The sequence below is a fragment of the Octopus sinensis genome, linkage group LG23, assembly GCF_006345805.1.
Source record: "Octopus sinensis linkage group LG23, ASM634580v1, whole genome shotgun sequence".
Classification (NCBI taxonomy): Eukaryota; Metazoa; Mollusca; class Cephalopoda; order Octopoda; family Octopodidae; genus Octopus; species Octopus sinensis.
Window position 1 is genome coordinate 28,040,808 of NC_043019.1, and position 24,067 is coordinate 28,064,874.

The 24,067-nt window shown below is 38.2% G+C and overlaps 2 protein-coding genes and 1 non-coding gene across 3 annotated transcripts; 2 read left to right on the plus strand and 1 right to left on the minus strand.

Annotated features, from left to right (window-relative positions):
- Nucleotides 1-356: 356 nt before the first annotated feature.
- Nucleotides 357-13,443, plus strand: LOC115223507 (26S proteasome non-ATPase regulatory subunit 14). Its single transcript, XM_029794123.2, has 11 exons — nt 357-495; nt 2,935-2,996; nt 3,537-3,611; nt 6,205-6,324; nt 7,249-7,319; nt 8,360-8,510; nt 9,585-9,692; nt 10,688-10,762; nt 11,726-11,851; nt 12,004-12,066; nt 13,245-13,443. Exons 2-11 carry the CDS (start codon nt 2,949-2,951, stop codon nt 13,341-13,343), a joined length of 936 nt encoding a protein of 311 aa, XP_029649983.1. The 5' UTR covers nt 357-495; nt 2,935-2,948; the 3' UTR covers nt 13,344-13,443.
- Nucleotides 2,492-2,564, plus strand: Trnav-aac. Its single transcript has one exon. It is a non-coding gene; the product is annotated as a tRNA-Val (tRNA).
- A 3-nt stretch (nt 13,444-13,446) lies between the features above and the next one.
- LOC115223508 (biogenesis of lysosome-related organelles complex 1 subunit 5) lies at nt 13,447-22,822 on the minus strand. Its single transcript, XM_029794124.2, has 6 exons — nt 22,688-22,822; nt 21,440-21,522; nt 18,819-18,948; nt 17,390-17,442; nt 14,604-14,737; nt 13,447-13,677 (listed from the first exon to the last, which is right to left on the minus strand). Exons 1-6 carry the CDS (start codon nt 22,710-22,712, stop codon nt 13,647-13,649), a joined length of 456 nt encoding a protein of 151 aa, XP_029649984.1. The 5' UTR covers nt 22,713-22,822; the 3' UTR covers nt 13,447-13,646.
- Nucleotides 22,823-24,067: the final 1,245 nt, after the last annotated feature.

Consider the following 24,067-nt stretch of genomic DNA (forward strand, 5'->3'; position numbering starts at 1 on the left):
TTAGTAGACGGTTAAAGCACTTGAAATCTAGAAACTGGCCACAGAATAAACAACTACGATGGTGTGAAAAGAAATATAAATTTCTCTAATTTGGGGAATTACTAAAATAAAGTAAGGGAGTGTTGTCTGGACACGAATCTGAAAGTCTGTATCACTAATTCCGATACGTTTATTCTCAAGACCCGGACTATATATTTCTTGTAGACTTCGTAACTAATTCACCGGATGATTTCTGTCGACAAAAAAAAATGAGAATTAAAAGACACTATACATTATAGTAAATATAATATAAATTATTTAAATTTTATTTTATTTTAAATATACAACGAGACATATAAAATAATAATCGAGAGTTCGATATAGACCGGCTTACGGAAACAGCCGAAATAATATTGGTCGCGACACCCGGTAACATTTTCCGGAAGTTAAGCTATCCCAAAATCCCCGGTTCCACTATGGTTATTTATTGCTGAATCACTCGTCAATCCCCAGGTTGTAAGTGTCTTTAATCTTTTATTAATTTATCACGATAGTTTCATGGCTATCTCTGACTTTTTGTTATATTATTATAGTTATGCATGTGGGTGTATTTTGGACTAATGGTTTATTGTGTATCGCCGTTCGTTCAGCTGACCGCACTGATGCACTCAACCACATGTATTGAGTGCTCTTCTGCTTGTACATTAAATTGTATTTATTTACGTTGTTTACTAATTTGAGTCCCAAACCTGCCGGTTTTAGTTGACAGGGAAAGTAGATATAATCTATAAACCGGATTAATCACCCTCCTTTGCACATAAACTAGCTTCGTGCCTCATTGAAAAATTATTATTTATGTTGTTGCTTTTGCTTTATAAAAACTGTTTCGAGTGTGACACACAGACCCCCCCCCCCAAGCAACAGCAATTTAGACGTTTTTACTTATGATTAGCAATGATATCATGTAGGGAAAGTAGACCAGAATTTGAGAACTAAGATTCTGTTAAATTTGTAATATTTCAGTTTTCTAGTTAACAGTATTTTTCTTGCGATTTGGTCAGCACCATCAGGAAAAAAAATTTGAGTTTTGGCCATAATGTTCAACAGTGCCATTTGGTATTATACCCAAAGCTCCGATGACCAGATGTACATTTGTTCTTAGATGTCACATTTTAAAGATCTATTTCAAGGTCCTTGACAGAATCGTTAGCCCGCCGGTTAAAATGCCGCTAAGCATTTTGCCTGTCTCTGTGCCCAAGATTTGAAACCATTAGCATTGTTATTTAATGCGGCGAGCTGGCAGAATCATTAGCACGCCGGACGAAATGCTTAACGGAATTTCGTCCGTCTAAACGTTCTGAGTTGAAATTCCGCCGAGGTCGACTTTACTGTTTATCCTTTCGATGATGATTAAGTAAGTACCAGTTGAGCACTGGGGTCGATTTAATTGACTACAATCCTCCCCGCAAATTTTAGGTTTATTATTTTATTTTCAACATTCTGATTACTGGGTCTTCTTGGATTTGCCCACGTTACTGACTATGTATGTAACTGCTTCATTTAGCTATAGAAAGACATCACGCGATAGAAATCTGGAGAATTTTGTCTCTACGAAGAAATGAAGATTATGTGGGTGGGAAGTGTTAATTTCAGTGTGCGCATTAATTAAGCAATTAGTCACTACAATTTACATATTAATAATGTTGTACGTCAGCTTTGAATCGTATTGGAACATTTGTTAGTGTGTCACAAGAATGATTGATAGACTCTGGTCGGGAGGCCTTCCCTATCCACATTTCTGTCTGTATGTCTTCTACTATAACCCCCAGATCGATCAAAGATTTGTGAGTGGATTTAGTGGACGGAAACTTAGAGAAGCTCGTCTGTATACCTTTGTCTTGATCACGTGATGGTTGAAAATTCTAAACGTGCATCATCGTCATACAAGCAATATTGTTCGTTTCCGGTCTTGTGGAAAATATGTCTGGTCTTTGGGAATATTGTCTTGCTGTGAAACAGATGAAGGTCTGCAACAGGAGGGTCTAGGGCTATTTGACCATACTAAAATCTGCCTCAGAAAATTCCCTCTGACCCACTAACCCATGCAAGGATGGGAAATTGAGTGTTCATGAATGTGTATGTCATGTGGCAGTGTTGTAGAAACCAGAAAAACCTGATGATAATCATCATCATCATCGTTTAGTGTCCGCTTTCCATGCTAGCATGGGTTGGACGGTTCAACTGGGGTCTGTGAAGCCAGAAGGCTTGCACCAGGCCCAGTCTGATCTGGCAATGTTTCTACAGCTGGATGCCCTTCCTAACGTTAACCACTCCGTGAGTGTTGTGGGTGCTTTTTACGTGCCACCGGCACAGGTGCAAGGCGAGGCTGGCAAACGGCCACGGTCGGATGGTGCTTTTTACATGCCCTGTCTATATATATATATAAAGGTAAGATCCAAGGAAAATAGTAAGCTTTGAGCAAATTTCCCTAATTTTGGATATATATATATCAGGTTCCGTGGTGTAGTGGTTATCACGTCTGCTTAACACGCAGAAGGTCGCGAGTTCGAAACTCGCCGGAACCTCTCCACACTTTTAAATGGCGGTGCCCCAGCATGGCCAAAGCTCATGAGCTGAAACTAGAATCAATCAATCAATATATACGAGGGAGTGCTGAAAGTTCCTGGCTTTAGATAGAAGAAAATAGAGGAGCATCAGTTACGATTTTATTCAACATATGGCTACCACACCTTATATACAAGTGGGTGGGAATAGGAAAGAAAGAGGTTCAAAATGACAAAAGTTACAATTTTAATGGATACCAGTAATTATGTGAAAATTCTTTCAATTTATTCTCTGCAACCAGTTGAAAGAAAGGTGCTAATTCCAATCTACAAAATGCCTGTGTTTTAGGGTTGTATTTTAATTTTCTTTTATATATATTTATTTTTCTAGATTAAAAAGCTATAATGGATCGATTACTTCGGCTTGGAGGTGGAGTGCCATCTCTTGGACAGGTATATTATTTTATTTTTTTTATTATTATTACTAATATAAAGAAAAGTGGCTAATAGAAACAGTAGACTAATGGATTAAAACACCTTGTGTTGCTTGGTTAGGTTGGAGTTGAGAAAATATTACTAACTAGCTTAAAAGCTGCACTCTGTACAGACTTTTGAACTAGCTTCTGTGGAGGGCTAATTGGGCTTCAGCCCAAAATGGAACTGAGAAATGGCAATAAAACATTGGTATCCTACCATCTCAGATTTATATCAAAGAGTATCACATTTGGAGAATTTTTTATCACTGCAATATTTGGAGATTACTATAAAGCAGCAGGATGAACAACATTTTTGGTTGATGGACAGAATGTTGCATTTGACAGAGTAACCTGAATGCTAAAAGATTTATTGAAAACCAAAGTTGATCGAAATCAAATATGTTCTTCCTTAAATAGTTGTAGGAAGGTAGGGTGGCAGAGTAATTTATCAGTAAATATTAGTTCATAATTATTAATATTGTTCAAATTGTTAATTAAATGCTATTTTGTATTCTAGGGTGCACCCCCAACAGATGCTCCAACTGTTGACACGGCTGAACAAGTTTACATCTCTTCTCTTGCTCTTCTGAAGGTCAGTTTCTCTTGTCTATTTATTGACTTTTTTAAAACTTTGAACAATTATTATTGCTTTTATTATTATTAAGGCAGCAAGCTGGCAGAATCATTAGCATGCCGGGCAAAATGCTTAGCAGCATTTCATCCGTCTTTTCATTCTGAATTCCAATTCTGCCTTGGTTAACTTTTCTTTTCATTCTTTTGATAAAATAAGTACCAGTTGAGTACTGGGGTCAATATAATCGACTTACCTCCTGTCTCAAAATTGTAGCCCTTGTGCCAAAATTTGAATTCTGCCTTGGTCAACTTTTCCTTTCATTCTTTTGATAAAATAAGTACCAATTGAGTACTGGGGTTGATATAATCGACTTACCTCCTGTCTCAAAATTGTAGCCCTTGTGCCAAAATTTGAATTCTGCCTTGGTTAACTTTTCCTTTCATTCTTTCGATAAAATAAGTACCAGTTGAGTACTGGGGTTGATATAATCGACTTACCTCCTGTTTCAAAATTGTAGCCCTTGTGCCAAAATTTGAATTCTGCCTTGGTTAACTTTTCTTTTCATTCTTTTGATAAAATAAGTACCAGTTGAGTACTGGGGTCAATATAATCGACTTACCTCCTGTCTCAAAATTGTAGCCCTTGTGCCAAAATTTGAATTCTGCCTTGGTCAACTTTTCCTTTCATTCTTTTGATAAAATAAGTACCAATTGAGTACTGGGGTTGATATAATCGACTTACCTCCTGTCTCAAAATTGTAGCCCTTGTGCCAAAATTGAATTCTGCCTTGGTTAACTTTTCCTTTCATTCTTTCGATAAAATAAGTACCAGTTGAGTACTGGGGTTGATATAATCGACTTACCTCCTGTCTCAAAATTGTAGCCCTTGTGCCAAAATTTGAATTCTGCCTTGGTTAACTTTTCCTTTCATTCTTTTGATAAAATAAGTACCAGTTGAGTACTGGGGTCAATATAATCGACTTACCTCCTGTCTCAAAATTGTAGCCCTTGTGCCAAAATTTGAATTCTGCCTTGGTTAACTTTTCCTTTCATTCTTTTGATAAAATAAGTACCAGTTGAGTACTGGGGTTGATATAATCGACTTACCTCCTGTCTCAAAATTGTAGCCCTTGTGCCAAAATTTGAATTCTGCCTTGGTTAACTTTTCCTTTCATTCTTTTGATAAAATAAGTACCAGTTGAGTACTGGGGTTGATATAATCGACTTACCTCCTGTCTCAAAATTGTAGCCCTTGTGCCAAAATTTGAATTCTGCCTTGGTTAACTTTTCCTTTCATTCTTTTGATAAAATAAGTACCAGTTGAGTACTGGGGTCAATATAATCGACTTACCTCCTGTCTCAAAATTGTAGCCCTTGTGCCAAAATTTGAATTCTGCCTTGGTTAACTTTTCCTTTCATTCTTTTGATAAAATAAGTACCAGTTGAGTACTGGGGTTGATATAATCGACTTACCTCCTGTTTCAAAATTGTAGCCCTTGTGCCAAAATTTGAATTCTGCCTTGGTTAACTTTTCCTTTCATTCTTTTGAAAATAAGTACCAGTTGAGTACTGGGGTCAATATAATCGACTTACCTCCTGTCTCAAAATTGTAGCCCTTGTGCCAAAATTTGAATTCTGCCTTGGTTAACTTTTCCTTTCATTCTTTCGATAAAATAAGTACCAATTGAGTACTGGGGTTGATATAATAGACTTACCTCCTGTCTCAAAATTGTAGCCCTTGTGCCAAAATTTGAATTCTGCCTTGGTTAACTTTTCCTTTCATTCTTTCGATAAAATAAGTACCAATTGAGTACTGGGGTTGATATAATAGACTTACCTCCTGTCTCAAAATTGTAGCCCTTGTGCCAAAATTTGAATTCTGCCTTGGTTAACTTTTCCTTTCATTCTTTCGATAAAATAAGTACCAGTTGAGTACTGGGGTCAATATAATAGACTTACCTCCTGTCTCAAAATTGTAGCCCTTGTGCCAAAATTTGAATTCTGCCTTGGTTAACTTTTCCTTTCATTCTTTCGATAAAATAAGTACCAGTTGAGTACTGGGGTTGATATAATCGACTTACCTCCTGTTTCAAAATTGTAGCCCTTGTGCCAAAATCTGAAATGCCGGTAGCATGTAAAAAGCACCCACTACTCTCTCAGAGTGGTTGGCATTAGGAAGGGCATCCAGCTATAGAAACATTGCCAGATCGGATTGGAATCTGGCGCAGCCTTCTGGCTCGCCAGCCCTCAGTCAAACCATCTAACTCATGCCAGCATCAAAAGCGGACATTAAATGACGACGACGATGATGCTGATGATGATCGTTAAGGTGGCAAGCTGGCAGAATTGTTAGCATGCCAAACAAAATGCTGCTAAGCATTTTGTCCACCTTTAGGTTTTGAGTTCAAATTCCATCAAGGTTGACTTTGCTTTTCATCCTTTCTGGATCAATAAAATAAGTCTCACTGGGGTTGATGTAATTCACTCACCCCATCCCCCAAATTTGCTGGCCTTGTGCCAAAATTCAAAACCATTATTATTGTTCTTGTTTCTGTTGTTTTAAGGAATTTATGAATGTTAATACGACCTGTTATTTTTGTGTTTTTTTATAGATGTTAAAACATGGCCGTGCTGGTGTCCCCATGGAAGTCATGGGTCTTATGCTTGGGGAATTTGTCGATGATTATACTGTACGAGTTATTGATGTATTTGCCATGCCACAGTCTGGAACGGTACGTAAACAACAGTGCTCCTTTAGTTTGTTACTTACTGAGTTCGAGATTTGCTCTATCGTCTGTATCTCCGAATTCAAGGCATGTTGCCAACCGCAAGCCAATAAAGGAACCTCTACTTGATCTGGTTGATATGATAATCAAATATCCTTCAAATTATACCTGACTTTCTTAAAAAAAAAAACTGTAAATAATATATTGGGATAATATAGTCCCCTAAGGGTATGTAGTCGTGCAGGTTGCGTGGTGACCTTAATAGTGCTGGTGGTATGAAAGAATTACCCAGTCCATGCTGTAAAGTGGTTGGCATTAGGAAGGTCATCCAGCTGTAGAAACCATGTCAAAGCAGACACTGGAGTACAATGTGGTCCATGGACCCATCAGACCCTGTCAAACCATCCAGCCCATGCCAGCATGATACATGAACATGAAATAATGATGGTAGTTCTAGATCCATAGGCATGGGCGTGGCTGTGTAGTAAGAAGCTTGCTTCCTAACCATATTGTTCTGGATTCAGTCCCACTGCATGGCACCTTGGGCAAGTGTCTTCCACTATAGCTTTGGGCCAACCAAAGCTTTGTGAGTGGATTTGGTAAACGGAAACTGGAAGAAGCCCGTTGTATATATACATATATGTATGTTTGTGTATCTGTGTTTGTCGCCCCAACATTGCTTCACAACTGATGCTGGTATGTTTATTCAACCTATTTAAAATGGAATGTAAAAATAAATTATTCCCAAAGTAAATCTTTTATTCCACCAAATGTCAAAGAAAAAAATATATCAACAAAGCAAGTCTAGAACTAATTTCTCTCTCAGTGTCAAATTTAATTGCTATCTTATGTAAAAAATTTTTAGATAATTTTGAATTTATTTTAATTTTTTGCCTTTGAAGCTAATTGAACCATTTCTTTCTTGTTTAGGGTGTAAGTGTGGAAGCTGTTGATCCTGTTTTCCAAGCCAAGATGTTAGATATGCTTAAACAGACTGGCAGGTGAAGTGACACTTTCTATTAAGTTAGCATTATAGAAAAACTAGAGTGTGAAGAAGCTTGTAGAGGTCAGCTTTAGATGAAAATTGGTTAATAAAGGTGTCAAGTTTGAATAAGTTACAAGTTCACACCCACTTATAATAAACAGAAACTCATTAAATTTGTGAACTAAATCATTTATGATCTGATGTATTTATTGGGATGGTGTCTTCTGGTGTAGAGTTCTTCTAGCCTTATCAAAATGTGAATTGTGCTTACCTTCATCACATAGTTCTTATTTCTCATGCCAAATATTGGCTGTCTCTCTAGTTGTCGAATCATGAAAAATACACCCAGATCTTGTTTTTAGTCCTGCTAGGTTTCTAACAACCCTTCTCACTAGACAAACCCTGTGGAGGTACTGGTTTAGTTTGCTGATGACCCCCACCATGCTACAGGTTGTACCGGATTCCTTGTTACCAGCAGCACTCAAGTCGCTACTCATTAATTTAATGTCTCTGCATTATTAAACCGTGTCTTGTATGTGTTTCAGTTGATACAGTCTCTGATCTTCTTCAGGAGCTGTTTTTCCCTTTTTCTCCTCTCCGTATATAGTGAAGGCATGAGGGTTAGGGTGTTCAGCTCACACTCATAAGGTCATGTATTCGATTCCCAGAATCATATTATGTCCTTGAGCAAGGCACTTTATTCCCAGTTGCTCCAGTTCACTCAGCTGACAAAAATCAGTTTTACTTGGTATTCAAAGGACCAGTCTTGTCGCATTCTGTATCACACTGAATAACTCAGAACTATATTAAGGGTATGCATGTCTGTGGAGTCCTCAGCCACTTGTATGTTAATTTCATGAGCAGACTATCATTGATCAGATCAACTGGAACCCTCATTATCGTAACTGAAGGAGTTCCAGTTATATAGACTTATTCCTTGTCTGGCTTCAACCTCTGATCCCTTATTTTCTGATTCAATTTTTCAATACTTTTAACCATTTATACTACAGTTCAGGTAAACACCATTGTATAACTTTTTGTTTCTTTTACTTTCAGGCCGGAAATGGTAGTTGGTTGGTACCATTCCCATCCAGGTTTTGGTTGCTGGTTGTCTGGTGTAGATATCAACACCCAACAGAGTTTTGAAGCCTTATCTGAAAGGGCTGTTGCTGTTGTTGTAGATCCCATCCAGAGTGTGAAAGGAAAAGTACTGAGCCTTATTTCAGTTTAACCCTTTTGTTACTGTATATATTTTGAGATGCTCTGTGTTTCTTTCAATTACTTAAAATATAACAAAGAATTTAGTGAAATAACTTAGTTATCATTAATCTAGTGTTAAGAATATAAATTGTAACTCAGGTTTGGTGGAAGATTTTAATTCAAAACATATGAAAACAAGACATTTGTACTCAGCGTCAGAGGTGGTTTCAGGTGGGTTGGTAACAAATGGGTTAAGAATTGTTTGTCTATTATATATTTTAACCCTTTTGTTACCATATTTCTGATGAGATGTTCTGTGTTTCTTCCAATTAATTTTAAATATAACAAAGAATTTAGTAAAATAACTTAGTTATCATTTAGCTTGTGTTAGGAACATAAATTGTGACTAAGGTTTGGTGGAAGATTTTAATTCAAGACTTATGAAAACAAGACATTTTTACTCAGAGCTAGAGCCAGTTTCAGCCAGGTTGGTAACAAATGGGGTAATCATTTCCTCCTCCTCACTAATGTAGCTAGCGGTTGTTGTGAATATTTATAGTGAACACACAAATAAGGCAGCAAGCTGACAGAACCATTAGCACGCTGGACAAGATGCATAGCAGCATTTTGTGTGCCCGGGTTCAAATACTGCCAAGGTTGACTTTGTCTTTCTTCCTTTCGAAGTCAATAAAATAAACATCAGTCGAGCACTGGGGTCAATGTAATTGACTTCACCAGCCCTCAAAATTCCAGGCCTTGTGTGAAAATAAGAAAGGATATTGAACACAAAAGCAGCCATGCTGGTGCCATGTTAAAAGCATTTGTGCCATGTGTAAAGCACCCGTGCTGGTGTGACATATAAGGCATTGATGCTGGTGCTATGTAAAAACAGATAAAATAAGTACCAGCTGGACACTGGCATTGATATAATCAATTTACCCTCTCACACCAAAATTTCTGGATTTGTACCAAAATTTGAAGCCAATAATATTTACACTTACGCAATATCTACAACTGACTGCATGCTATGATGGTAAACTTTTGCTGCTTGCTCACACTCTCTCTCTCTCCCCTTCTGCAGGTCGTTATCGATGCCTTCCGCCTGATCAATCCAAATATGATGGTTCTTGGACAGGAGCCAAGACAGACAACTTCCAATTTAGGACATCTTCATAAACCCTCAATCCAAGTTAGTAGTCTTTAATTTTGTCCGCTCTATCTATCTCTCACTTTTTTTTATTTTTCTCTTTTTCTAAAGACTTGACTGGCTGGATATGAATTTTGAAAAACAATGTCCAACCCATGCTAGCATGGAAAGCGGACGCTATACGATGATGATGATGATGAATGTCTATTTTTAAAAATTCCTTTTTATAAATTTATCAAATCCTCTACAAATATCTTGAAAGTTTTCTGAAAGCTGCTCTACCTAGTCCAGAGCAGGAGAAACCACATGGATGGAAAGGGTCGCTGATGAGGTCACAGGTGTGTGACGAAAGATTTCTGGATGCGAAATTACAATAAATGTCATTTTACTGAGGTCTGGTAGTTAACTCATTTACATTCAGATCCTTAAACTCGTATGTCTGCATTTAACTGCTGTATACATTTATCTTTATTAGTAACTAAACATAAAAATAAGTCAACACGCATAACCAGGTAGATTACAGTTATTTTTGTATCAGAAATATGAAATTTCTATTAGTTGATATAGCTCGTGGCACTCTGTCAGTTACAACGACGAGGGTTCCAGTTTATCCGATCAACGGAACAGCCTGCTCGTGAAATTAACATGCAAGTAGCTGAGCACTCCACTGACACATGTACCCTTAACGAAGTTCTCGGAGAGATTCAGCATGACACAGAGTGTGACAAAGCTGGCCTTTTGAAAATACAGGTACAACAGAGACAAGAAGAAAGAGTGAGAGAAAGTTGTGGTGGAAGAGTACAGCAGGGTTCACCACCACCTCCTGCCAGAGCCTCGTGGAACTTTAGGTGTTTTCACTCAATAAATACAACACCCGGTCTGGGAGTTAAAACTGTGAGTCCACTGCCCTAACCACTGGACCATTGCACCTCCACAGTAGATATAAGCTAAATATTTGTCACAGGACCCTCAATAGTTTTTAGCTAAGTTTCAGCTCTGTTGAATATTGCAATCACTGTCCTTTTTTCTTGTTACAGGCATTAATCCATGGTCTCAACCGACACTATTATTCCATTGCTATCAACTACCGTAAGAATGAACTAGAACAAAAGGTCAGTTGAAACTGCTTTTATTGTTTTCTTTGTGTTTTGTTATTTCTCATCATTCTCTCACTGCCACCACCACTGGAACAACTAAGTAATATCACTCAGCCGACTGGAAATTGTACAGATCTTTTCGGTTTGAACGGTTTGAACATAATTTCTAGGTAACTAAAAAATTTTAAACTTCGTATACTGGTAGAATGTGTTTATAAAACATCTTTTTCTCTCGGCTTTATTGAGAAAATTCTATAGTTTGTAAGATATTTGTTGTTTTTTTTCTTCAATTTCTGCAATTTCAACCGATCACTGACGTCTATTGAGGTAAGAAAACATTGTGCCGTATGAATATGTCCCTCGTTTAAGAAACAGATTGGGCTTATTTATATCTATGTATGTATGACAGTCGTGTTTATTTATAGGGGAGCTGTGTAGAGAGAATATTTGAACTGGGTTCAAACAGATGATCTGTGTCTTAGTAATTATTGTAGTTGTAGGTCTCTGTGTGTGTGTATGTTTTGCATTTTGGCCATGGATGTGTTTTTGTGAAACAGAAAGAGCTGGTTATATGTATGTATGCTAAATGTGAGACTATATACCCTATGAAAGAACTTCTCTGTAGTAATTTACCACCAGTAGCACACGCAATCAGAAAAAGGACAAGATTCAGTGGACATTGCTGGAGAGCAAGGGATAAGATCGTCAGCAATGTTCTTCTCTGGGAGAGCATGGGTATGCAAATGTTGGTAGACCATATTGAACCTATATAAAGCAAGTGTGCAAGGACTCTGAGTGCCCCCTTGAAGACCTACCATGTGTGATGGTGAGCTGAACAGACTGGAGAAAACGAGTCCTGGCAATCTGTACAAAAGCACAACTGGATGATGATGATGAGACTGTACACTTGTGTGTGTGAGAGAGCAAGATATATGTCAATTACCACCTCTTTCTCTCTCTCTCCTTCCGTTCAAATAGATGTTACTGAACCTTCACAAGAAGAGCTGGGTGGATGGTTTGACATTACAAGACTACACCAATCATTGCAAACTCAATGAGCAAATTGTCAAAGAGATGCTGGAACTGGCCAAGAACTACCACAAGGTCAGTGGGACAAATTTAATTTTCATCAATTTTCATCAAATTCCTAGTTTTGCTATATTATTACTTTGTTTTTAGTATGGCTCAAATGAAACAAGATTTATTTATTTTGAATTTCCTTAAGGCTGTTTTTTTGTACTATTTGTATTTTATAGGCCCTTGAGGAAGAAGAAACAATGACTCCAGAACAGTTGGCTATCAAAAATGTGGGCAAACAGGTAAACTTTTAAATAAATTTCTTTCTGATTCACAATGTTCCACGAGAGAAACGTTTCTTATTTCTTTATTGCCCACAAGGGGACAAACAAGGACAGACAAAGGGATTAGGTCGATTACATCGACCCCAGTGAGTAACTGGTACTTAATTTATCGACCCCTGAAAGGATGAAAGGTAAAGTCAACTTAGGCAGAATTTGAACTCAAATGTAACGGCAGTCGAAATACCACTAAGCATTTTGCCCAGCGTGCTAACTTTTAGGCCAGCTCGCCGCCTTAAGAAACGAGAGAAATGTTTCTGAAGCATGAAGTGGTTGAGATGATAACTATCTATGACCTGGAATTTGACACAAATTGTTTTTCTTGAGGGAAATTATAATAGACAAACTTTGTTGAAATGGATTTCTTAAGGCCAGGTACTCTCTTCCTGTTGTAACTTCACTTGTTTCCAAACATTGTAATACTTTCCCCACGGCCCAGACCTGTTCTCACAGAATATTGGAATTGAATGACACTGCTTGCATGACAGTGAAACTCATTTACAACTATCACGACAAGAAGAGAGTAACACACATACAAATATGAGATTCTTTTAGTTTCCGTCTACCTAATCCATTCTCAAGGCTTTGGTTGGTCTCTGGCTAAGGTGGAAGACACTTACCCAAGGTGCTACACAGTGGGATTGAACCCAGAGCCACGTGGTTGGGAAGTAAACTTCTTGCCGCACAGTTATCCTACACCTTCACAATATTGTATATTATAAAAATCATGCCAAAACTGACCTCGCCTTTGCTGGTCCATTCTGTGGGGTGGTTGGTGTTAAAAAGAACATCTGGCCTTAACGACCATGCCAAAACACATATATTACCAAATATATTAAAGGTTTATGGGTCAATACTGTGTCCTACATTATATTAGCAGGGCATTGTTTTCATTTTTAAGGGCATTCTCATCATTTAATGTCTGTCTTCCATGCTGGCATGGGTTGGATACTGTGACAGGAGCCAGCCAAGGAGAAAACCAGGGCTGTGGAGTTGAAACAAAAAACTTCCACTCCGACTCCAGCTACCCCCTTAATTGTTTCCAACCCCACAGTCTCCACCCACTTTCTCTTATTCTCATCCAGTACCAAAGTTCATTATCATCTTCAATGGTTTACCAAGTTTCTATTTCATTGCAGGATCCCAAGCGCCATCTAGAAGAACATGTAGATGTCCTTATGACCAAAAATATTGTCCAGTGCTTAGGTGCCATGCTTCATACTGTTGTCTTTAAGTAATCAATGCATTTTTTTTTTGATTATTTTTATCTTGTCTTTTTTTTCAATATTTTGGCCACTTCCCCATTGTTTTTAACCCTTAAACAATAAATAATAATAATAATACTGTTTATGCCTAACTTTGTTTTATTTTCAAAGAATTCCTAAGAATGGTTTACTCTTCCAAGTGTATGCTAGTTTTTGAATTAATCTTGCATTAACTTGTAGCTTCAAGATTTCGATGTGATTGTTTAGTTTTCGAAGGATATTGTAGAGTAGGTTTGAGAAACTGGATCTGACAAGTTTGAACATGGAATAGACGGACTATTTGGTCTGGATATGGCCAGTTTTATTGCTAAAGGATTAAAAAAAGAAATACATAAAATAAATACAGTAAAGAAAGAGTTAGCGTAACATCAATAATCAGATTTGAACTCTAGGCTGTAACTTTTGATCTGATGTCCTACAAATTATATAGCAATTATTTCTAAGTGAAGGCGCATGGCTCAGTGGTTAGAGCGTCGAGCTTACGATCGTGAGGTTGTGAGCTCGAATCCCGGACCGGGCTGCGTGTTGTGTTCTTGAGCAAGGCACTTTATTTCACGTTGCTCCAGTTCACTCAGCTGTAGAAATGAGTTGCAACGTCACTGGTGCCAAGCTGTATCGACCTTTGTCTTTCCCTTGGATAACACTGGTGGCGTGGAGAGGGGAGGCTGGTATGCATGGGCGACTGCTGGTCTTCCATAAAACAACCTTGCCCGGACTTGTGTCTAGGAGGGTAACTTTCTAGGTGCAATCCCATGGTCATTCATGACCGAAGGGGGTCTTTATTTCTAAGTTGTTTCTACTTAAGGCACAAGCACAAGTTCTGGAAGTTTGTCAATTAAATTGACCCAAATACTTAACTGGTATTTTATCGACATTGAAGGGACAAGAGTCAAAGTTGACCTTGGCAGGACTTGAACTCAGACCATAGGCAGAAGAAATATACAAAGCATTATGTCCAATGCTCTAATGAGTCGGCCAATCCACTATCTTTATCAAGAACAACAAAGAGAAACTTAAATCAAGAACAATTTTTATAAACATCAATTTTTAACAAACTTGGAACAGTATAAATAACAATGTGGGAAGGTGGGGGTGATTAATTTTCTCTGGGGTAAAATTGGGAGGGTGGGGTTAAGGGGGCAGACTTCAGTTTGAAGTATTTGGTCCCACCATATGACCAGTGTATATTTCTGAAAATTGTTCTTTTACATGGTTTTGGAGTTAGCAATTTACCTAAGGGCAGATTTTATTTTGCTCAGTTCAGTCTCAAACATTTGGTCGACTTCAGCACTTCTTTTACATTGTTCCGTCATAAAGTCCGTCCATTCTTTTGACCGCTGTTGACGGCATTCGTCAAGGTAGTCTGTCTGTTAAAAGATAGAAAGAAAGAAGTTACACAAATCAGTGTGTTACACAAATCAGTGTGGAACACAAAAAAGATTTAGTGATAATGTTGTTTAGCAGATCTATAAACAAAACCTTTCCAGTCATGACCTTCCTGTTTTTTTTTCCTTATTAATATAGTATATCTAAGAGTATCTTCTATAAGTATATCCTTTAAGACAATAGTGGTGTGATTTGAAAAGTGATTTGGCTGTTATTTCTAGCAGGATAAAGCAAATGGCACACAGGTTCTCTTGTTGGGGCAGTGATGTATGTTTATGTAGATGTGTGGTGGCAGAACTGAAGCCCTCTGGTACATTTGTCTCAACTGTACATTAAACCCATTAACATTCAGATTACTCTGTCAATTGTAATATTTATTTACTGATATTGTTTTGAATTGATCGTGTATTATCTCATAGCTTTGAGACTTCAATGATGTGATTGTGTATTTTTAAAATGACATTGTAGGTTGGGTTTGAGAGGCAAGATCTGGCCAGTTTGAACATAAAATAAGTAGAATATTTAGGTTGGATATGGCTTGTTTAAATGCTAAAAGAGTTAAACATACCACACACACTCAAAAAGAAAGATGACACCAATATGTGGGACAGTTTGTTTTCCCATTGGAATAAGAAAAAGAATTAAGGAATATTTTTATTGTTTTTGTTAATTTGAAATATAGAGAGATTTACAACTATATTTGGTAATTAGGTGGTGAACTAGTAAGAGATTGCGCTACATATATTTGGTGTCATCTTGTCTAAATTGAGCTCTGGGGATGATACCATGTAACCGGTGCCACATAAAATGCTCCCAGTACACTCTGTAAAGTGGTTGGTGTTATGAAGAGCATCCAGCTGTAGAAACCATGCTGAAATAGACTGGAGTCCAGTGCAGCCTTCTAGCTTGCCAGTTCCTGTCAAACTGTCCAACCCATGCCAGCATGGAAAACTGACATTAAAAGATAATGGTGGGATTCAAAAGAAAGAAGAGCACAACAAGTTCTGTTCATGGTCACTGATTTTGAGAGAAAGATACAGTTGAGTAGATCCTTCCTGATAATTATTGAATTGCCAGAACAAGCCAGAGTCAATTCTTGGCCAAGTTTCAACTTAAAACATAACCATATTTTCCAACATAGAAGTCAAAGTTTTCAGGACAAAATTTACTGCCTCCAAAAAGTAAGTTGACTTATACAGCAAGATGGCTTTGGAGGATCAAAAATTCCATGTGAAATGCAGCAGGATTTGGAAAGACGGATGATGTTTGAATGCTTACACAACATACTACATTGACTTTTATGTCAGAATATACAGTAGTATATAGGCGCAGGAGTGGCTGTGTGGTAAGTAGCTTGCTAACCAACCACATGGTTCTGGGTTCAGTCCCACTGCGTGGCATCTTGGGCAAGTGTCTTCTGCTATAGCCCCGGGCCAACCAATGCCTTGTGAGTGGATTTGGTAGACGGAAACTGAAAGAAGCCTGTCATATATATATGTATCTGTGTTTGTTCCCCTAGCATTGCTTGACAACCGATGCTGGTGTGTTTACGTCCCCGTCACTTAGCGGTTCGGCAAAAGAGACCGATAGAATAAGTACAGGGCTTACAAAGAATAAGTCCCGGGATCAATTTGCTCGACTAAAGGCGGTGCTCCAGCATGGCCACAGTCAAATGACTGAAACAAGTAAAAGAGTAACAGAGTTCCCATCAGTATTTCCTGTGTTCTACCATCTCTTTAACATAGGCAGAAAGCTATAAATTTCGAGAGAGTGAAGTATTTAATTTAATCAGCCCCCAGTATTTGACTAGTATTTATAAATTCTTGAAGGTATGGTCAGTCCTCAAAGGGACTGAAGGCAAAAACACAGTTAGACTCTGCAAGGTGATTTTCGACAGTGCTCCACTGTTTCTTCAAGAACCAATAATGAAATCACAATATCTTGTAATAGATCATTGGGTCACCACTAAAGGATTCACTCAAGAGTCAGTGCACCTATTAGATGTGACAGCAGGCTGTTGATTAATTTTATTACATGTCCAGACTGAGAATTTTGGAACCAGAAGTGTCCCAAATTCCTAGATTTTCCAGTTTTCTGGAGCAACCTAAATATATACTTTAAAATATAAAATAAACTATGAGAAGTAAAGAACAAAATTGTGTTTAACAGATTCAAATTAGTAAACTTCTAAAGAAGGGTCTGTTTGATATTTATTAATCCTCTTAAAACTCTTAAAGTATATCATACTATACCATGTATACAGTACAATGTTTATAGGATGTAAATTAGATGAAGAAAAATAAAGAACATGATTTTATTTAACAGATACAGATACAAATTTATACAATTCTAAGATAGAATGTTTAATCTTTATCAATCCACTTTAAAAAAGAAAGTAAAGAACAAAACTATTTTAAACACACTTTGCAAATTAACTTCAAAAACAAGGATCTGTTCATTTAATACAGAGTACAGTACACTGGACAGAATTACTGGAAGTCAGATAAGAGATCTGGTATTGTACTAAATACAAGGGATAAGTTAGTTGAAAATAAGAGTTTTACTAAGAGATGACGCCGTGTTCACACTATCTTCTGAAGTAGGATCACAACAATTCAGAAATGACATTTTACCTCTGGGTGTTTCTTGCTGCAAATTCTGTCACAGATTTGAGTAGCTGTATTGGCTGCAATAATATTTAGAAGAAAACAGTGGACTTAGGACAACAACATTTTGTCAAGACAAGATTTAAACAAAGAAAACAGTTGGACCATCGGGTCAGTTGTATTAATTGGAGCTGCCGGTTGTGGTCAGTTGGACCAACTGTTCAATTCCAATCAATTCTGACAGCTTTGATCATTTCTGTCATTTGAAATGTCAGCTGACTCAACTCTTTTTGTTGCCATGTTTCTGATGAAATACATTGTCTTTGTTTCAATTAGTTTTGAAAATGATAAAAGAAATAAGTAAAATTACTGGTGTTTGGTCCGTACTGTTGACTGTGGCTGTGTGGGTAAGAAGCTTACTTCCCAACTATGTGGACTTGAGTTCAGTCCCACTGTGGAGCACCTTGGGTAAGTGTCTTCAACTATAGCCCCAGACTAACCAAAGCTTTGTATGTGGATTTGGTAGCTGGAAACTGAAAGAAGCCCATTGCATGCATGTGAGCATGCGTCTATGTTTCTCCCACTCAACTGCTTCACAGCCAGTGTTGGTATGTTTGCATCCCTGTAAATTGGAAGTTTGGCAAAAAAGACTGACAGAATAAATATGGGGCTTAAGAAGAGTAAGTACTGGGGTAAGTTTGTTCATTTAAGCCCTTCAGGGTGGTGCCCCAGCATGACCACAGTCCAATGAATGAAACAAGAGAGAGATAAAAAAAAATCTTCAAAAATATTTTTCCTTTGTTACAAAACATCGGTTGGTGCAGGAGAGGAAATGTTAATTGTATGATTTAATTAATCTATGTTACTGGTACTAATTAGTTTTGAATTAATATTGATTGAAAGTAAAATTAGCAACACTCGGGACTGATCAATTGGTGACCCTTCACAGAGTTCATATAAGATCCACCCCAGTACACCACTGCTGCTGTTACTGCACATACAAATCAATGTCCAATGTGATCAGCTTGTGAGCACGATACAACCACTGGCTAACAGATGTACTGTGTCCTGTCTCTGCTTATTTTACCACTGCACTTCTGAAACTGCATACCAACATACAACTCTTTCTCTCTCATCATCTGGGTCTCAGAGTGCAGATCCTAAACATTTCTCAATTGTTCCTCTCTTCATCTGCAACCATTTAGTTCCCTTCCAGCTACAAATGTTCAAATTGAATCCTCACTGTCATCATCATTTTGATGGTTTGACAGGAGTGGGCAATCTATAAGACTGTGCCAAGCTCAGCTTTCTGATTTGACATGGTTTCTATGGCTGGATGCCCTTCCTAATGACCACCACTTTAGAGCAGTTTGGTGCAGTTAATTCAGCAACAGACTCAGCTTTGATACATGTCAACAACAAAACTCTGCAAATATCTGAAGACTTTTTGACTTACTCTTGCTAGCAATATCTGTGAGGCAGATTTCAGCTTGCTGTAGACAACCAGGTAGGTATAGATCTTGCATCAACGACACTTCTTCATTACATTTCTGAAGAGTTGTAAAGTCCCGATGACCTCTCTTTTCCTTTGAAGAAAAGAAAAACAAAAAAAAACACATATATATAATATTGATTCACTTTGATTAAATGCTGATCTCTTTCTCTCTCTCCATCTACATGTACATTTGAGGGGGTACTGAAAAATTCCTGGCTTTGAGGAAAAGAAAATAGAAGAGAATCGTTATGATTTTATATAATATGTTCCGTTGTCAAGTGGTACCCGCACGAGCGGAAACGACCATTTGGAAGGCCTCCACAACGGTGGAGTTACGATTTCAGGAGGGCAATTGGGATCACGTGGTTGAGAAAGACACGATCCAGAGAGGAGTGGACAGCGTGCTGTGACCAGCGGTGTCAAATGGATGCCCGACAGACTGGTCAGTCAAAGTGATATTCTGCTCTCAGATTCACATACTTATTGCAGTTGTCCTTCATTTTTTCTAAGCTCTGTAAAAGAACTCAGAAGGTTTGACCTCCAGCTAGACCTTTTGCAATAGCCCTAAAGCCGGGAACTTTTCATCATCCACTCATCATCATCATCATTTAGCATCTGCTTTCCATGCTGGTATGGGTAAGATGGTTTGACTGGTAGAGCTGCACCAGGTTCCAGTCTTATTTGGCATAGTTTCTACAGCTGGATGCCCTTCCCAATGCCAACCACTCCAAGAGTGTAATGGGTGCTTTTTACATGTTATCAGCTCAGGAGCTTTTGTGTGCCAGTTACATGACCTCAGCATTGGCCACAACTATGATTTCCCTTGGCTTGATGAGTCTTCTCAAGCGCAGCATATCGCCAAAGGCCTCAGTCACTTGTCATTACCTCCGTGAGGCCCAACGTTTTGACAGTCATACTTTACCACTTCGTCCCATGCCTTCTTGGGTCTACCTCACATTTAGAGATGGGTACCTCTTTACACAGTTGTCATGTATGTATCTGTGTAGATTTGTAACCCACTCTGCCTCATCAGGCATTCCCTTACACCTCATTCTCCTAACACCCAGCCCCCTTATCACTCCTCTATCTATGGTACTTACTCGGCTGGCTGTAATCCCTCAAGATTCTCCCTGTACCTTCAGATCTCTCCTCTACCATACTCCATCCTATCAGCTCATATATCTACTAACATTCTCAACACCCTCTCCTGTCCCATGTCATGACCCACCACTCACACCCCTATGTATCTCGTTGGATTTGAACTCAGAATGTAATGAATCAAAAATAAAATACCACTAAACATTTTGTTTAACATGCTAATGATTCTGTCAGCTTGTTGCCTGAATAATGATAGTAATAATCTTTTCTACTGTAGGCAGATTGGAGCCTGGTACAGCTTCCTGGTTTGCCAGCCCTCAGTCAAACCGTCCAATCCATGCCAGCATGGAAAGCGGATGTTAAACAACGATGACAACGACAATGATGATGCACAAGGCCTGAAATTTGGAGGAAGTGGTTAAGTTGATTAGATGGACCCTAGTCTGCAACTGGTACTTATTCATTGATTCCAAAAGGATGAAAGGCAAAGTCAACCTTAGCAGAATTTGAACTCAGATTGTAAAGATGCACAAAATGTCACTAAGCATTTTGTCTGGTGTGCTAATGATTCTGCCAGCTTGCCTTGATGATAATAATAATAATCCTTTCTACTATAGGCACAAGGCCTGAAATTTGGGAGCAGGGGACTAGTTGATTCTATCGACCCCAGTGTTTCACTGGTACTTAATTTATCAACCTTGAAAGGATGAAAAGCAAAGTCGACCCTGGTGGAATTTGAACTTAGAATGTCAAGATGGACAATTCTGTCAGCTCACCACCTTCAAAGTAAGATATATTAGCTAGAAATGTGGCAGAAGTAAATCTGTTGATGTAGTTGGGATGGTTTACTTATTGAAAAAATAATTTCCTTTTTCTTTTATATGTTTTTATGCCTGCCATCACAACTGCTAACCAACACTCCCTTAAAGTAAGAGCCAATCTGTGTAGAATGCAGAGTTATGTGTTTTCTGTGGGGGCCTTAGCTATAATAATGATAACCCTTTCTACTATAGACACCAGGCCTGAAATTCGGGGGAGGGGTATAGTCGATTAAATTGACCTCTGTGTTCAACTGGTACTTAATTTATCGATCCTGAAAGGATGAAAGGCAAAGTCGACCTCGGCGGGATTTGGACTCAGTAAGTAAAGACAGACGAAATGTTGTTAAGCATTTTGCCCGGCATGCTAACGATTCTGCCAGCTCGTCACCTTAGTAGTAGTAATAATAATAATAATAATCCTTTCTACTGAAGGCACAAAGCCTGACCTTTGGAGGAAGGAGGGCTTGTCGATTACATCGACCTCAGTGTTTCACTGGTACTTAATTTATCGACCCCAGAAGGATGAAAGGCAAAGTTGACCTTGGCGGAATTTGAACTCAGGAAGAAAAGTGAAATACTGTTAAGCATTTTATTCGGCGTGCTAACTGCCTCGATAATAATAATAATAACAACAACAACAAACGGAGAGAAAAACTAACCAACCTCAAATTCTTTGAAGAAATATAATACATCTCCTTGTAGGACTGGACGGTGGTCATAGAGTCGGCTTTGAATTTCACTCAAGTCTTGAAAATAGAAACAAGAAAATATCTTATTCGTTGCATAATACACCATCTCCTCTAGTTGAAGGGGAATAAAAGTTGTCTGGAATATTATTCGACAGGGTTTATAGCTCGGAGATCACAGTGTCTCTACAGCTTGAGCTCCTATTTCTCTGGATTGAGAGGTCACGGCACGGGTATGACGGACATGTAATTAGAATGTGGCAAGAAACAATTGCAAGACGGTTTCTTCAAGCTGAGCCAACTGATAGGAGCGATAAGGAGCAGACCTAAGAATGGAAAGTAGTCTATGGATAATATCCATAGTCTCAGCTTGGGGAATCCAGCTGGAAAGTCTAATGACGGTTGCTTTAGATATGATCCTAAGGAAGACCTGAGGACTCTACCCCGACGACCATCTCAGCAGAAGTAGTGGGTGGAGATGATGGATAGACGGATGGATTAATAAACAATTGACCCTCCAAGAAATAGCGGACGGAGATGATAGATGAATAAACTCTTGACCCTCGTGGAAATAGTGGGCGGATGTGATGGATGGATTAATAAACAATTGACCCTCCAAGAAATAGGGGGCGGAGATGATAGATGCCCGATATGGAAAGAACGAACCTAAGCTCGCGGAAATAGTGGGCGGACGTGATGGATGGATGAATAAACCTTTGACAATCCCGGAAATAGTGGGCGGAGATGATGGATGGATTAATAAACTGTTGACTCTCCCAGAAATAGTGGGCAGAGAAGATGAAAGGACGGATTATGTTGTTCTATTTGCGCGGACACAACTCGATGCTTCAAACTTGTTAATACATTATGCACAAAACAAGTCTACTAAATGCGGCGGGATTAAGTATTTAAATGCATCAAATGATATTATTTTTGTATTGAGGAATGGTCATTTTGCCAGTTTAGCCAATAAAAATAAAATAAAGATATTATTTTGTTCCTAGAAATAATAAATCTTTCAAAACTGACGACGTCTGTTTACTTTTAAGATGTTTTTGCGGGTGTTTATGTGTCTGCATATATGTATGTTTATCTGCATATATGCAGGCGTTAACATCTAAGACGACATAATTTATTGTACGCATAGGTGTATATATGTATATATATGACAGTGAGTATATTTGTATATATGAGTTAACGAAGAGAAACAGAGTTAAAAAGTTACCTTTTATCATTAAATCGAAAGCCATGATCTACGATTCGGAAGTAGATGTATGCTTCCACACATGCGCAGCCGAATCAAGTCTTTTTTTACATCCGGTGCCAGCAGTTATCTTTCGGTGAATCGATTAAATGTCTCTATCCTCATGTGGTTTCACCTTTGGCTGTAATTACTCCATTAAAGACATTAAAAATCCCAGTTTTCTGTCAAAGTGAAATTTAATTTTTATCTTGTAAAGAATTACTATAAGAATAAACGGAATTACAGCGGCTGGTGTCAGTACCAGATCGTACAGAAGATCCATTTCGTTGGATCTTTTTGATGGACGGAATTTTCTAGTAAACTAAACAATTTGAAACTTCGTATACTGGAAGAATGTGTCAAAAGAAAACATTATGTAAACAAAATTGTAATTTGTAAGTTTAACGTAGTTTAATTCTTCGAATTTTAACCAATGAAATCCCAGCATTTGAGCTCAATTGTCAGAGTGTTTTGCAAAGACCACATGGTCTATATTAAATCGCTCTGCAGTCCGCGCATCTACATATTTACCACAACCGCTCAGTTTCTCGAAAATATGGAACGATACGACCGCTGATACCCTACAGAGAACGACAACAAGAGTTATTTCCCCTGCTTATCCTTTATGCATTTGTAACAAAGAAAACCATTAACTTTGAAGTTAATCTAACCAAAATAATGAGTTCGATCCACTCACCCAATGAGTCTTTCTGCCAAATTTGGTGAAAATCTATTCAGTTGTGTTTGCAAACACCCAAAAATGAGTGACTAGGATTTTGAACTCAGAACACTGCAAACAAATAGCATTAGGGCATTTTTTCCAGTGCCCTGATAATTCTGTCATTCCCCCATCCTTAAAAGTAACAATTTCGCATCAGCCTTAAAAGTGTGTAGTGAATTCGAAATCGAATCGCTGGGTCACTGAGTAGACATCGTAAACAAGCCATAGTAGTTTTACATAATTGGCCTATTAACTAGCCAATCAGCATCAAGCCATCACATGATTTAACTTTCTAGAACTTTCTTATTGGGCCCTATATAAAAGTTGTCTTTTACTAGTAACCCCAGAATGTTGTGTATCAGGACAATTACCCCCACTAGGACAAATTGCCCCTGGCGACAATTGCCCATCTTGGTTAATTACCCTCTATCCAATATATTAAGAAGTTTTAAATCATCATCTGTTGTCCTCAGGGGTGGTAAATGTCCTGGACTTGAATGTTGAGACTGCTGCTGTTGCTGTTGAGTGAAGTGGTCTTCATCCCAGTGGGAGAAGTCCGAAATGTGGTCCTTTGCTATTCATAAGACCTGCAGAAGAGAAAGCAGGTCAACCCCCACCCCCGACACTGAGAGCATCAACGG

What these genes read in the sequence shown, in the direction of transcription:
- LOC115223507 (XM_029794123.2), top strand. Translation starts at nt 2,949, where the DNA reads ATGGATCGATTACTTCGGCTTGGAGGTGGAGTGCCATCTCTTGGACAG. An exon ending in ATGCTTAAACAGACTGGCAG is followed by an intron (nt 7,320 to 8,359) that starts GTGAAGTGACAC and finishes TTTTACTTTCAG; the next exon opens with GCCGGAAATGGTAGTTGGTT. An exon ending in TTCATAAACCCTCAATCCAA is followed by an intron (nt 9,693 to 10,687) that starts GTTAGTAGTCTT and finishes TTCTTGTTACAG; the next exon opens with GCATTAATCCATGGTCTCAA.
- LOC115223508 (XM_029794124.2), bottom strand. Translation starts at nt 22,712, where the DNA reads ATGGCTTTCGATTTAATGATAAAAG. An exon ending in TTTCGATTTAATGATAAAAG is followed by an intron (nt 21,523 to 22,687) that starts GTAACTTTTTAA and finishes TCTATTTTCAAG; the next exon opens with ACTTGAGTGAAATTCAAAGC. An exon ending in CACAGATATTGCTAGCAAGA is followed by an intron (nt 17,443 to 18,818) that starts GTAAGTCAAAAA and finishes ATATTATTGCAG; the next exon opens with CCAATACAGCTACTCAAATC.